Consider the following 11461-nt stretch of genomic DNA (forward strand, 5'->3'; position numbering starts at 1 on the left):
AAAGAGAGACGGTGGAACGGTGGAGGCAGAGATAATGAAAGAGCGGTACATATCACGCATCCCAACAGGGACAGATCGTCTCAGAAGAAGAAGAAGAGGTAGCGGTAAAACGCGCTCTCGAGGAAATATCAACGCATCGTGCGAACATCGCATCCTCCGTCCTTCCGCCACGTCTTCCACCACGTGTGATTGGTCCATTTCTCATTCCGCGCGACGCGATACGACCGATTGGCGAGCGATCGGGCCAGGCGAATCCAACTAAGAAGGCATTCCATGTCACATTTATAGTACAACACGTAATTATTTACCTGAAAATGCATAATCGTGAAGTGTAGATACACGCACACACGCACACACAAGTGATGTCGCTTGCTCTTAGTCGACGGTCCCAATCGATGGGATGCTGTCATTAAGAGAGAGAGAGAGAGAGAGAGAGAGAGAGAGAGAGAGAGAGAGATTAGAAAATTTACAGCGTTCTCGAATCTTGATAGAGAAATAAAATTTNAGGGAGAGAGAGAGGGAGAGAGAGAGAGAAAGAGAGAGGCCGATAATACCATCGTCGTCGTCGTCAGCGTCGTCCTCAACGTCAGCCCGACGTTCACACGCGAATTCGCAGCGGTACGCTGTCCGACTTGTTCTCCGCCTCCAGCTCGTGCTTGATGCCGTCGAGAGTCTGGTAGATGGTGCGGAAGGTGGGCCGGTCGGACGGTCGCCTGTTCCAGCAGAGCTTCATCAGGTAATATATCGACTGTGGCGTGTTGTCGGGACAGCGCAGCACATCGCCTTCCTTGATGTACTTGACCACCTCCTCGTGCGTCATCCCGTAATACGGCTGCAGCGCAAAGCTGAAGATCTCCCAGAGACACACGGCGAACGCCCAAACGTCCGACTCGACGGTGTACTTGTTGTAGAGTATGCTCTCGAGCGGCATCCACCTCACGGGTATGGCGTCCTGCTCGTCGCCCTTGTAGTAGTCTTGCAGGTAGATCTTCTGCGATAGCCCAAAGTCCGCGATCTTCACGATCATCTGGTCGTTGATCAGGCAGTTCCGCGTAGCGAGATCGCGGTGGACGAACTTCCGATCGGACAGGTACACCATGCCGGACGCCACCTGCAGCGCGATGTTGATCAGGTCCATGTGCGAGAGCCGCGAGTCCGCACCGCTGCCATCCTCGCGGTCCTGCGTGCTACGGATGACGTAGCTGCTCGGCGAGCAAGAGCGCAAGAATTCATTCAAATCGCCGCGACCCATGTACTCGAACAAGAGGCACATGGGCCGTCCCAAGGCGCATACGCCGAGCAGCTTCACGATGTTCGGGTGGTCGAACTCGGCGAGCAGACAGGCTTCCCGTTCGAAGTCCACCAGCAAGTCGTCCGACGCCTCCTCCTTCAACATCTTCACGGCGACGTTGGTGAATTCCTCGCCCAGCACCAGGCCCGGCGCCTTCGCTTGGAAAACGCGGCCGAACGCACCCTGGCCCAGATCGCGCACGTAAATGATGTTGTTCCGCGGGAACTCGAGTTTCTCCAGCTTCGGGTTCAGCTGAGCGCTCGTCTTGTGGTAGGCCTCGTTATTGGGCAGCTTGTCTAGGTCGATGTTCACGTCCTGCGACGAAAGAGATTTTTTTTGCGAATGTTATACTCATAACTTGTAAAGATTTTAAATGGCCGATCCTGTATAATGCATGAGATATTCAGTAACTAATGATGAAACAGAAAAGAAAGTGCAGGGAATGTAAAAGGAGACGGTTCACGAGAAATTATTCCGGTTTGTATTACCCTCTGTGTGTGTGTGTGTGTGTGTGTGTGTGTGTGTGTGTGTGGACATGCAGATCTTACGAGAAGAATACATACTTGATTATCGGTCGGATTGTAGCCCCGTTGGCGTTTGTGCAGTCTTTGGCTCAGCAGGATGAACAAGATGAACAGGAATATGCCGACTGCGATTGCGAAGCCCACGAACGATAGCATGAATATCATCGCCGGGGTGACCAGCATTTCCATCTCTGGGTCCTTCGGTTCAACGTCTGGTACTTTACTCGTAACATTATCTGAGCGAGATATCGAACCGTGTTGTTACTCATTCAAACAAGATCAATTGGTGACCGTGTTTAAAGTAATCGGAAAGAAATTAATTGGTGAATTAATTAGAAAGAAATTAATTTCTTTCTTAATTTGCATATTAATCCACGCTGGGAGCGTTCAATCTTTGTCCTGACTAATTACTGATATTTTTCTATCACTTCCAATACGTCCTTTGTCCTGACTAAATTACTGATATTTTTCTATCACTTCCAATACGATAGAGAAAATGGTTATTGAAAAACTAATTGTATGGTAATTACGCTCGAGAAGGCTCGAGCACTTTTAACATTTCCATTGTACTCACCACATACAGGAATATCGCAATGCTGCCAGCGTATTGAATTATCAGTTGTGAAGCACCATGGCATTGGCTCGTCACCGCCCGCGTTTCTACAGTAATTCTCACCGTAACGAATCTGCGGGAAAACGTCGGGAGGCTTGTCGTGGCTGTGTGGTATTTGCGCGCTCCACGACTGGCAGTTCAGGCCGAATTTCGTTTTGTTCACCTTCCCCATGTAAAATCTACCGTTGCCTCTGATGCAATCATCTATGAATTGATCGTACAATCAATATACTTTTTCAGATAGTGTTGAATTATCCAATAAATAAGACTTACAAGTTACATCCTCCTCGTCCATGTCGGTCAGGTGTACGTGCGAGCACGTAGGCACCGTTTTATTCACTTTGGGTAGACTCTCACATTCTGGCAGCACAAAGTGTCCGCGTGAGCGAATGTAAATGTTTCGTTGCTTGTTGTCCTCGATGATCGCCCAGTCGGTGAAGCAGAACTGCAGGCGTATAGCCATGCAGTCTTCGTAACACAAGGGTAGGCCTACTGATTCGTGACATAGCGGGAACGCGTACATGCACAGCATTTTCTGCAATAAGAAGGGAATCAGACTCCATGATTAACTCGGATACTACCTTGCACAATGCAGAGCTGAGAATTGATCTGTTCTCTTTAACTGAACTGGCTGTACATTTTGAAAGAAATGTACATACATATTGAAACATATGAAACATATATATAAAATTCTCATGTTTCATTATGCTTGAATTTCTTGAACTAGAGCAACCAGTTCAGTTAAAAAAAAAAAACAGACCAAATGTATCACTGTATACCTCTGCTGCTGAGCGACATGGTTCCCCCAGTTTTAATATCAACTCGTCCCAAAGATCTATGGTGATCTGCTCGTTCAATAATCCACCAGGATTATCCTTGGAATCGTTGAACCATACCTTTCCAATGCCAGCAAGATATTTCTTACAGATCTCTCCGCTGTACGGGGCGCAATAACCATGCGACTCTGATCCTGAAGCAAGGAGGAATGTCAAGCAACTAGTGCGCAACATTATGTCACTTATATCATGATATTCGTAACTCAGAGGCACGTACTTGCTTGTGTGGAACTGAAGCGCAGAAATATCGCTATCAAATAAACGATGGCCCAAAACACCATTATTTACAGTCATCTAAATATACATATATATACATATATGTATATGTTTATGTATATATATATATAGACCTATGTAAATATACGTGTACGTCGTCGTAGTGTGCGTCGTAGGAGAGAGTTTACATGTTTGACGAAAAATCGGCGTTTATAAGGTTCGCGACATCCTTTTCCTTAAGTCTGCCTGGCGATTATGTCGAGCCATACTGACCGGTCGACTGGAATGCGACAGCCGTATCTTTTAAGGAACGATATATCATGCCATTCCATACCTAGCGATGTAAACAATCGTGCACATGAAGGTCGTATGTAATCTTAAATATTGATATTTCTGGCGGCACCGATAGCGGATCAGATCATGGCGGTAAACTCGATCTGCCCGGCGTAGAGGTTACGGTGGACGGAGCTGCTGCTCTTATGGTAGCCAGACTCGTTGTACATCTGCCTTTAAATGCGTCATTTTCGTTGGAACGAGCGAATGTTGCGACAAAAATCGAACGTTGAAAAGGTTTCTCGCTGAATCTCGCTCCACAACGTACGCGTATGCGCGTATAATTTCCGACGGATCGTGATGAAAATAAACGGCAACTATAGATCGCCTGGGTGGTTTGAATTTTCGCGGTGAATTCGATAAAATTGACTGACCCGCCATCTAACGGCGTCATGGAAAAACCTGTTGCGTCTAACATCGGCGAGTCAAGTCAAATTAAAAGGAAAGCCAGAAAAGCATCGCGTTTTGAGACACGACGATTATCTAACAACATGGATATGAATGATGTAAATTGTACAGAGAACAGTGAAACTATAGTCGTAAACAAGTTGCTCGAGCTGCCGAAGAATCTGAGCAAGAGTCAGTTAAAGAGAGTGAAGAAAAGGGAGAAATGGCTGGAGCGGAAAGTTGAAAAGAGGTTAGAAAACACTGATATCTCAATCCGTTTTCCTCATTTCTTCATTAGAGGGAATAATTGCCAGAAAATCTTTTTTCATTAGCAGAGAAACAGTATTTGTACGTTTGATTTCGACATGTTGTTTTATCATTGCAACCTTTTAATTGGCTCCTAACTGTATGTTTATCAGTGTAGATTGCGAGAGAGGGCTAAGGCTAGGGAGAAACGCGCCCACGCACGTGCGAATAACTTGAGCCTGGGCCCGTCCAGAAAGGTTCTAAAGAGAAGCACCATGGCAGCTAGCTCTTGCAAGCTCACGGTAACCATTGATTTGTCATTCGACGAGTTAATGATCGATAAGGACATCGCTAAGTTAACAAAACAGATACTAAGGTGCTATGCTTTGAATAGAAGGGCAACAGCCCCTTTACAATTTTCTCTCTCCAGCTTCACCGGCAAGTCGCGGGATGACATGGAAAAGCACAACGGATATGAACACTGGGATGTATGTCAACTTATGTCTTCTCTGTTGCCTAAGAAGAGGATATGCCAAGCCGATTGAACAAATGTTCAAATAACGTTGAATTTTACAGGTCAGCTTTCATACGAAGTCATACATAAATGTTTATCCCAAGGACAAGATCATATATCTCACTAGTGAGTCGGAAAACGTGATAGAACATTTAGATCACGACTGTATATATGTCATAGGTGGTTTGGTCGATCACAATTCTCACAAGGTACGACTCAAATGCTTCAAATGTTCTCACCTTTCAACTTTCTGTCTCTAAATGAAGTATTTAAAACACAGGGTATATGTCACAAAGTAGCGAACGAAGCGGGCATTAGGCACGGCAGGTTACCGTTAGACAAGTTCCTAAAGATGAAAGCGAGGAAAGTGTTGACCATAGACCATGGTAAGCCAAATACCAATATCTAGTCGTGCCAATGATGATTGAGTATCGGGAGTATAGAGAGATCACTGATTTCTTCTAGTCTTCGAGATATTGTTGAGGATAACGGAGGGTGTTACTTGGCAAGAGGCGTTCTTGAAAGTGCTGCCGGAGAGGAAAAACGCCCGACCGATCGCTCCCGAGCAGTCCGAGGAGCAAGAGGAATCGTCAGACTCGAAGTCCTTCGACGCACGTGACACGTCACACGTAACAGACCAGGAGGTTCCCGACGAAGATACCGACCGGCTCGACTGCAGCGCAGAAACCAACGTTGCGGAGCAGAATCCGCGTTCGACACAGTGAATGAGAATTCTGTATATAACAACGGCATATTTTTGTATCGTTCGTTATATTTTCAAATATAGAGATGCGTACACAAGAATAAGACGGCAAACACCAATTAGAAACGGGCTACAAAAATTCACTTAGACTCGACACTCTTCTTCGTCTTCTGTCTCTCTCTCTCTCTCTCTCTCTCTCTCTCTCTCTCTCTCTCTCTCAATTCGATTCTTCCCGCGCGCATTTTTTACACATCTCACGAGTTACGGTGTGTCTGCATATGTTCGTCGTTTCCGCTGAGGATATACAATGTTCTTCCGTTTTCTTAAACGCTAACACCTTAAATTATTTGTAACCTACTTACATTACGCTTATTTTCCTACAATCGAGCCTAACTAGTATATTCTCTCTCTCTCTTTCTTTTGTTCGCTCGCACACCGTACGTCAATAACATAACGAATAGACACGTTTGTACACGTGAACATGCGTACACATTTCGGCACAATAGACTCAACATGTGAAGTTATACAAATTTAGGTAACAATGTATAATCATTATATATATATGTAATCATAATATATATAATTATACACATACATATAATTTGGAATAGCAGCTTAGATTTTTTTTATGAGACGTAGAACTTCGCATAAAATATGGCATGACTTCATACGTGAGGCTATTAGAAGTCGATTTGTGTACGTCCCTCGTCCCCTCTGCTTCTCGCACGCGCTATCGTGCGAAGAAAATTCGTTTCAATGCCAATCACTCGTTCACAGCACTTTTTCCACGCGATTTCCTATTCGTAAGATGTGAATAACAAAGCTCGCCTCGCGACACTCCAGACCCGTGAGCTCCAAGAAATAGTCACTTCCGTCCGTTCGCGAGTATACGCAGCGACGAGGTCATTGTCGTTAGAAAATCAAGCTTTCCAACAAGTCGTTAGAATAAATACGCAACATATAGCGAAGAAAATCAGGCCATTAGTGACATCAGATAACATGATTCGAGACTGGGTGACTGGTTTTTTTGATTAGGTACACATTCATTTTCTTATTCTATCGTATATCTCTATCTTATTTTAGCTTAATTCTATCTTGGAGCTTTCGTTTCCGGTCCCTTATCGTGCTTTCTTCCCTCGTTTTCACAAAATTAGTTCGCGATCTACTTGCACGTTCCCTTTTCTAATCTATCTTGTCTCTCTCTCATCCCTTGCACCTCTATCCATTTTTCTCCTATAGATTTCTCAAAATACATGTGACAATATAATACATTCTTACGCACTTAGCGTAAACGTTTCTGCACGCTACCGAGTGCAGTCCTGTTGATCGTGCTTTCGCGCTTTCGTAGTAAGTTGTATAGTATAATACAATAAATGTAGCGTCATTGCGTCACTACATTTTACCCTGTCGACTTTTGAACTTGACTTCGTCGGCCGACTGTGTGTTTGCTCTATATCATTTTCATCCTCGTATGCCATAGCGCTTTCGCTAAATTAATCGCCGTCGTAGGTCGGATTAAGCGCATGGCTGCACGATGACTGAACTCCGGATAAAACGTTTGTACACGTGTGCATATTTATTACATCGCAAATGTACATATTCCTATTAATGTTAAAATAATAAATATGATTGTAATACAGTACGAGTGTCAGGTGTCATACAGTACACGTACATCAGGTACACCTATCCGTCTAAATGAATAAAATTTGGTTTCGTTCGCGTCCACACTGTCGTAGCAGTCGAGACACTTTCTAAACCGCGTGTACACCGTCGTGTTGTACTCGAAAAATTTTATTTCTTTTTAAGCGAAAATCATCTTGACTCATCGTTTAAAATAGTTTCTTTTCAAGCGGAGATTGTAAAGCTGAGATAGACGATCAATCAAATCAAGATATTACTATGTTTTATTTGTTGGTTGTTCAAGTCTCACGGCGGTCGTCTTTCATTATGTCGAATTTTGCGGCGTGCACAACTTGCCGATCTCCTGCCGGTCGATTATCTCGAATTCGCTGTCGCTCTGACTGGAGCGGGATGACGTGGAGCTCTTCTCCGAGAGTTCCAGATCTGAAAGCTCTAGACCATCCGAACTGCCGTCCTCGTGCGAGGGCATTTTGTGGCCTGCGAGGTCGCCGTCGTTGAGAAATTCTGCGAAGAAACGGGCAGGATGAGTAGTCAAGAAAGCAGAGGAAAGCAAGTGACTGCGAATTTCATGCGAAACTGGACGAGTGCCAGGCGAGCATCGAAATCGCGAAAATCTCGACAAATTTGATCCCCTAACGTTGAACATATGTACGAGAAAAGAAAAAATAGAGTTCGTGTCAAATGTCGCGTTTTGTTTTTCAACGGATGACATCAAAACATGAACTTAATGATATTGTATGGATATCAATTGACGCAGTGAGCCGGTTCAGCTCCGGTGTAGGCGCCAAAGAGAGAGAGAGAGAGAGAGAGAGCGATATACATAGAGAAACGGAGCCGGTCTTGCATAAATTATCGCACGCGCGCGTTCCCCCAGCGAGCGCACTCGAAACGTAATAAACTGTCGGTCGAATCTACTAGATGAAAGCTTAAATTTGAGTTCAGATTTCAGGGCTTTACCTTGCTCCTCCTGTTCCTTCGGTGCTTCCGTCACCGCGCTCGTCGGCGTTGGCGAGTATTCTCCAACTTCACCCGCTTTCGTCAGTATCTGAATGTTTGTCTCGGTCGCAGCTGGTAAAAATTCCTCGATTTCACTGTCCGATTCTGCGAAAAAAAGGGGAAGACGTCAGCAAGTCTCCTCAGCTTACGTTTTAACGTGCGTATTCTCAAGAGGCGATACTACAAAATAACTCAACGTTTATTTCACAACATTCATCAAAAGGAGATAAAGGACTCGACAATGTGATTTTCTAAACGATTTTTTCTAATGCAGTATCAGTTTAATTAATAGAAATTCAGATTATTAAGAGGATTAAACAAGGTCTTCTTCCTCGGCGAGATTCAATCACTTTCGATTACCTCTACGATTGCTCGGCGGAGGACGCGCAGGAAGCCTCCTGACCGGTAGATATATCACCACTATCGGTGCCAGTAGAATGAGCATAAAGAATACGTATTTGAGCAGCATGCCGTTCAACACGTAATCCGAAAGCCATATTAGCATAGACGCGGAACAGACGATGATGCAAAACTGAAATTATAATTCGGATTGCAATTCTCGGACTGTGTGATTAACGATGATCGAACAATCATCGTGGCGCGATTTAATCGATAGAGTGAATTTACCAAACCCGGCTGTTTGTTCCGCAACTGCCCCATCTGATGCAACATCTTTTTGACTATCTCCTTGAGCTGTTCGAACCTCGAGCACAGCCTGAAAACGCATTTGTAAACTTGACTTGCTTGGAAATCTTTTCTTTCTTCCTTTCTTTGTGCGATCATTCTATTCATATTTCCTTTTTTTCTTTCCGCACAGTGGCGACCCATTGTTTTCTTTTCGGATTCTTTCCGATATCCTTTTCGCAAAATCACGGTCGTAAGAGGTCTGTTCTTTTTTGCTGAACTAGAGTATACTTGCAGAAGTTAAAGAAAGACGTGTATACAGTTAAGACGTGATGGAAAGACGAATAGAAAACAAATGCAAGCTAATGCGCAGCCAATTCAACGAAAAAGAATAGACCTAAGGTTTAGACTCGAAGGTCAGTGTGATGTTAAACCGTCTTCACTCCACACAACATGGACAATTTTTCCGTGAATTTCTTCGGTTCCTGTCTCAAGCGTACAAAAATTCGTTTAGAAAGATTCACGTGTATTCGATTAAAACCTGCCACGTTTACTTCTTTCCCCAGTCAAAAAAAGTAAGAAACCATAGAAATTCGCGGAAAAATAAGGAAACATTTTTTTTCCGAAATTTTAATACTACATTTGTTAATCTTACTATTTATTTGTTTCCCTTTGCAATTGTAATTTGAACTGGCTTAATTACATTTGCCATATCGCGTAGAGCTAGTTTTATAATGGCTAAATTGCGATTTTGTGAAGATTTCTAATTACAATTGCAACGAGAAATAAATAAATGAATAAACAATAAGAATAACAAATATAGTTTTAAAATCTCGTTCTTTCCCAATTTCTCCGCGGTTTTATGGTTTCTTCTTTACAGAAAAAATTAATGTGGCAAGTTTTAAACGAACATATGTGAATTTTTCTCAAATTTTTGTATTCTTAGGCCAGAAACCGACGAAATCTGCGGAAGAATAGGGAAAAACATTTTTCTTCGAAATTGCAAAGCTATAATAACAAATGAGAAAATATAACGAGTGAAACTAATTAACAGTTAATGATCGAAACAATCGTGTAAATTTATTGTGACGAAATTCAAGTTATTTAACAATCTCAGCTCTCGTAGGATTATCGAGTTGCTTCGTAATTTCGGAACGTTAGATGAAAAATCAATTGCGACGAATGTCCCCGATATACTTTTCTTCGCCTATTTTCGTAAATTGAGGGAAGTGGGCCTGACAAATCATCCAGGCGCCTCCGAAAAGCTTTACCGTGCTCGTATACTCGTACATGTGGTGCCTACGTATTCGAAGTTAGGCCGCGTTCAAAATATTTACAATGATTAATATCTCGAACTTCTGCGTTCTTAACTTCGGCCTAAACAAGGCCTGAGTCATCATGGAGGTCCGATAGGTCTATCTCTGATTTCAGCCGAACATCTCGCTTCATTTGATCATTCTTTTAGCTTTTCTTTCTCCAACGTTCAAATGTATAATTTGTAAATGCAGAAAATGTTAATGGTGGAACGCGATTAAAACGAACAGACCCAATGCGTGAATTCGAGAGCCGTTTCGCGTACGAAGTGGTTCGATCCGCGCAATTCATTATCTCAGTTACTTACACTTCGACTTCCAAATTCTCTCGTAAATCCGGACTCATCAGTACGTAATAAGACGTCGGGATTATGACAAGGGTGCTGCCCACGGTTAAGCCACGAAGATACAGCGAGAGGATAATCCTTCAAGTAAACAAACAGTTGCGTCAAGTGCGGAAACACGCAAGTGTGTGACACGTAATCACTCACTCACTTAAGTCGTAGTCTTCCGAAAACAATTGTCGATTCATTCGAGATCCGCGAACAATTGAACAAACGAACGAACGAACTTATCGCGGGAAGGAGGTAAAAACCGCGTGGTCATGTCAGCGGAAGTTTCGCACTAAAGCGCAGTAAACCCCTCTCTCTCTCACTTTCACTCATTGTATCAACAGGTTCCACGTTATTCGGAGTTTACGACGAACGAAACGCATAAATGCGTTCTTTAATGCGTACTTACAAATCGAAGGGAATGTGTCGGTCGGTCAGGAGCGTGTCCGCGCTAAAAATCGAGACGCGAGTGAGCGAGCGCGTTTGAAAGTTCTACGAGAGTGCGGGCAGGCGTGCATGCGTGCGCCGTGCGCAGAACCGGCTCGCCGGCGCATGCGCACGCATGAAAAATCCGATTTCTTATCGGTATAAGATTTTGTCACTGGAGCAATAGGGTAAACGCGCCCGTTGATGCCGCGATATCTGCGTATGAATTACGCACAGCGGCGTGATTGTAAACATATGTATATCTATGTACATATATATCCGTGCCGTTGCGCTAAATCTCCTACGGAGGCGTCTGTCCGTGCAAGACGCGGCCTTGACCTATAAGGCGAAGTTACTTGCAAAACGTAAAACAGCTGTAACGCGGCACGTGACGTCACAGGAGGCGCGGCGCGTCATCACGAGAAATACAAAACACCGCGGAGAGCACGAGAGATACGGGGGGGGG

General features: G+C 43.9%; 3 protein-coding genes across 3 annotated transcripts; 1 reads left to right on the plus strand and 2 right to left on the minus strand.

Moving 5' to 3' along the window:
- Nucleotides 1-511: 511 nt before the first annotated feature.
- On the minus strand, nucleotides 512-4175 carry LOC106742871 (tyrosine-protein kinase transmembrane receptor Ror2). The gene is made up of 6 exons (XM_014616210.1): nucleotides 3482-4175; nucleotides 3208-3398; nucleotides 2702-2963; nucleotides 2390-2632; nucleotides 1855-2051; nucleotides 512-1606 (listed from the first exon to the last, which is right to left on the minus strand). The coding sequence occupies exons 1-6, from the start codon at nucleotides 3543-3545 to the stop codon at nucleotides 599-601; spliced, it is 1965 nt and encodes a 654-aa protein (XP_014471696.1). The 5' UTR covers nucleotides 3546-4175; the 3' UTR covers nucleotides 512-598.
- Nucleotides 4172-6922, plus strand: LOC106742872 (tRNA methyltransferase 10 homolog A). The gene is made up of 5 exons (XM_014616211.1): nucleotides 4172-4450; nucleotides 4625-4934; nucleotides 5023-5169; nucleotides 5241-5346; nucleotides 5426-6922. The coding sequence occupies exons 1-5, from the start codon at nucleotides 4206-4208 to the stop codon at nucleotides 5683-5685; spliced, it is 1068 nt and encodes a 355-aa protein (XP_014471697.1). The 5' UTR covers nucleotides 4172-4205; the 3' UTR covers nucleotides 5686-6922.
- On the minus strand, nucleotides 5713-11309 carry LOC106742873. The gene is made up of 8 exons (XM_014616212.1): nucleotides 11267-11309; nucleotides 10979-11020; nucleotides 10733-10744; nucleotides 10546-10662; nucleotides 8928-9015; nucleotides 8661-8832; nucleotides 8262-8405; nucleotides 5713-7808 (listed from the first exon to the last, which is right to left on the minus strand). Exons 4-8 carry the CDS (start codon nucleotides 10581-10583, stop codon nucleotides 7609-7611), a joined length of 642 nt encoding a protein of 213 aa, XP_014471698.1. The 5' UTR covers nucleotides 10584-10662; nucleotides 10733-10744; nucleotides 10979-11020; nucleotides 11267-11309; the 3' UTR covers nucleotides 5713-7608.
- Nucleotides 11310-11461: the final 152 nt, after the last annotated feature.

Source organism: Dinoponera quadriceps, unplaced genomic scaffold (genome assembly GCF_001313825.1).
Source record: "Dinoponera quadriceps isolate SergipeBrazil2010 unplaced genomic scaffold, ASM131382v1 scaffold781, whole genome shotgun sequence".
Classification (NCBI taxonomy): Eukaryota; Metazoa; Arthropoda; class Insecta; order Hymenoptera; family Formicidae; genus Dinoponera; species Dinoponera quadriceps.

Coding starts and splice junctions, on each gene's coding strand:
- LOC106742872 (XM_014616211.1), top strand. CDS start 4,206: ATGGAAAAACCTGTTGCGTCTAACATCGGCGAGTCAAGTCAAATTAAA. Junction 4,451..4,624: donor GAGCGGAAAGTTGAAAAGAG/GTTAGAAAACAC, acceptor TTATCAGTGTAG/ATTGCGAGAGAGGGCTAAGG. Junction 5,170..5,240: donor TCGATCACAATTCTCACAAG/GTACGACTCAAA, acceptor TTTAAAACACAG/GGTATATGTCACAAAGTAGC.
- LOC106742871 (XM_014616210.1), bottom strand. CDS start 3,545: ATGGTGTTTTGGGCCATCGTTTATTTGATAGCGATATTTCTGCGCTTC. Junction 3,399..3,481: donor CTTCAGTTCCACACAAGCAA/GTACGTGCCTCT, acceptor TCCTTGCTTCAG/GATCAGAGTCGCATGGTTAT. Junction 2,964..3,207: donor CATGTCGCTCAGCAGCAGAG/GTATACAGTGAT, acceptor TTCTTATTGCAG/AAAATGCTGTGCATGTACGC.
- LOC106742873 (XM_014616212.1), bottom strand. CDS start 10,583: ATGAGTCCGGATTTACGAGAGAATTTGGAAGTCGAAGT. Junction 9,016..10,545: donor GAGAATTTGGAAGTCGAAGT/GTAAGTAACTGA, acceptor ATGCGTTTTCAG/GCTGTGCTCGAGGTTCGAAC. Junction 8,833..8,927: donor GGAACAAACAGCCGGGTTTG/GTAAATTCACTC, acceptor TTATAATTTCAG/TTTTGCATCATCGTCTGTTC.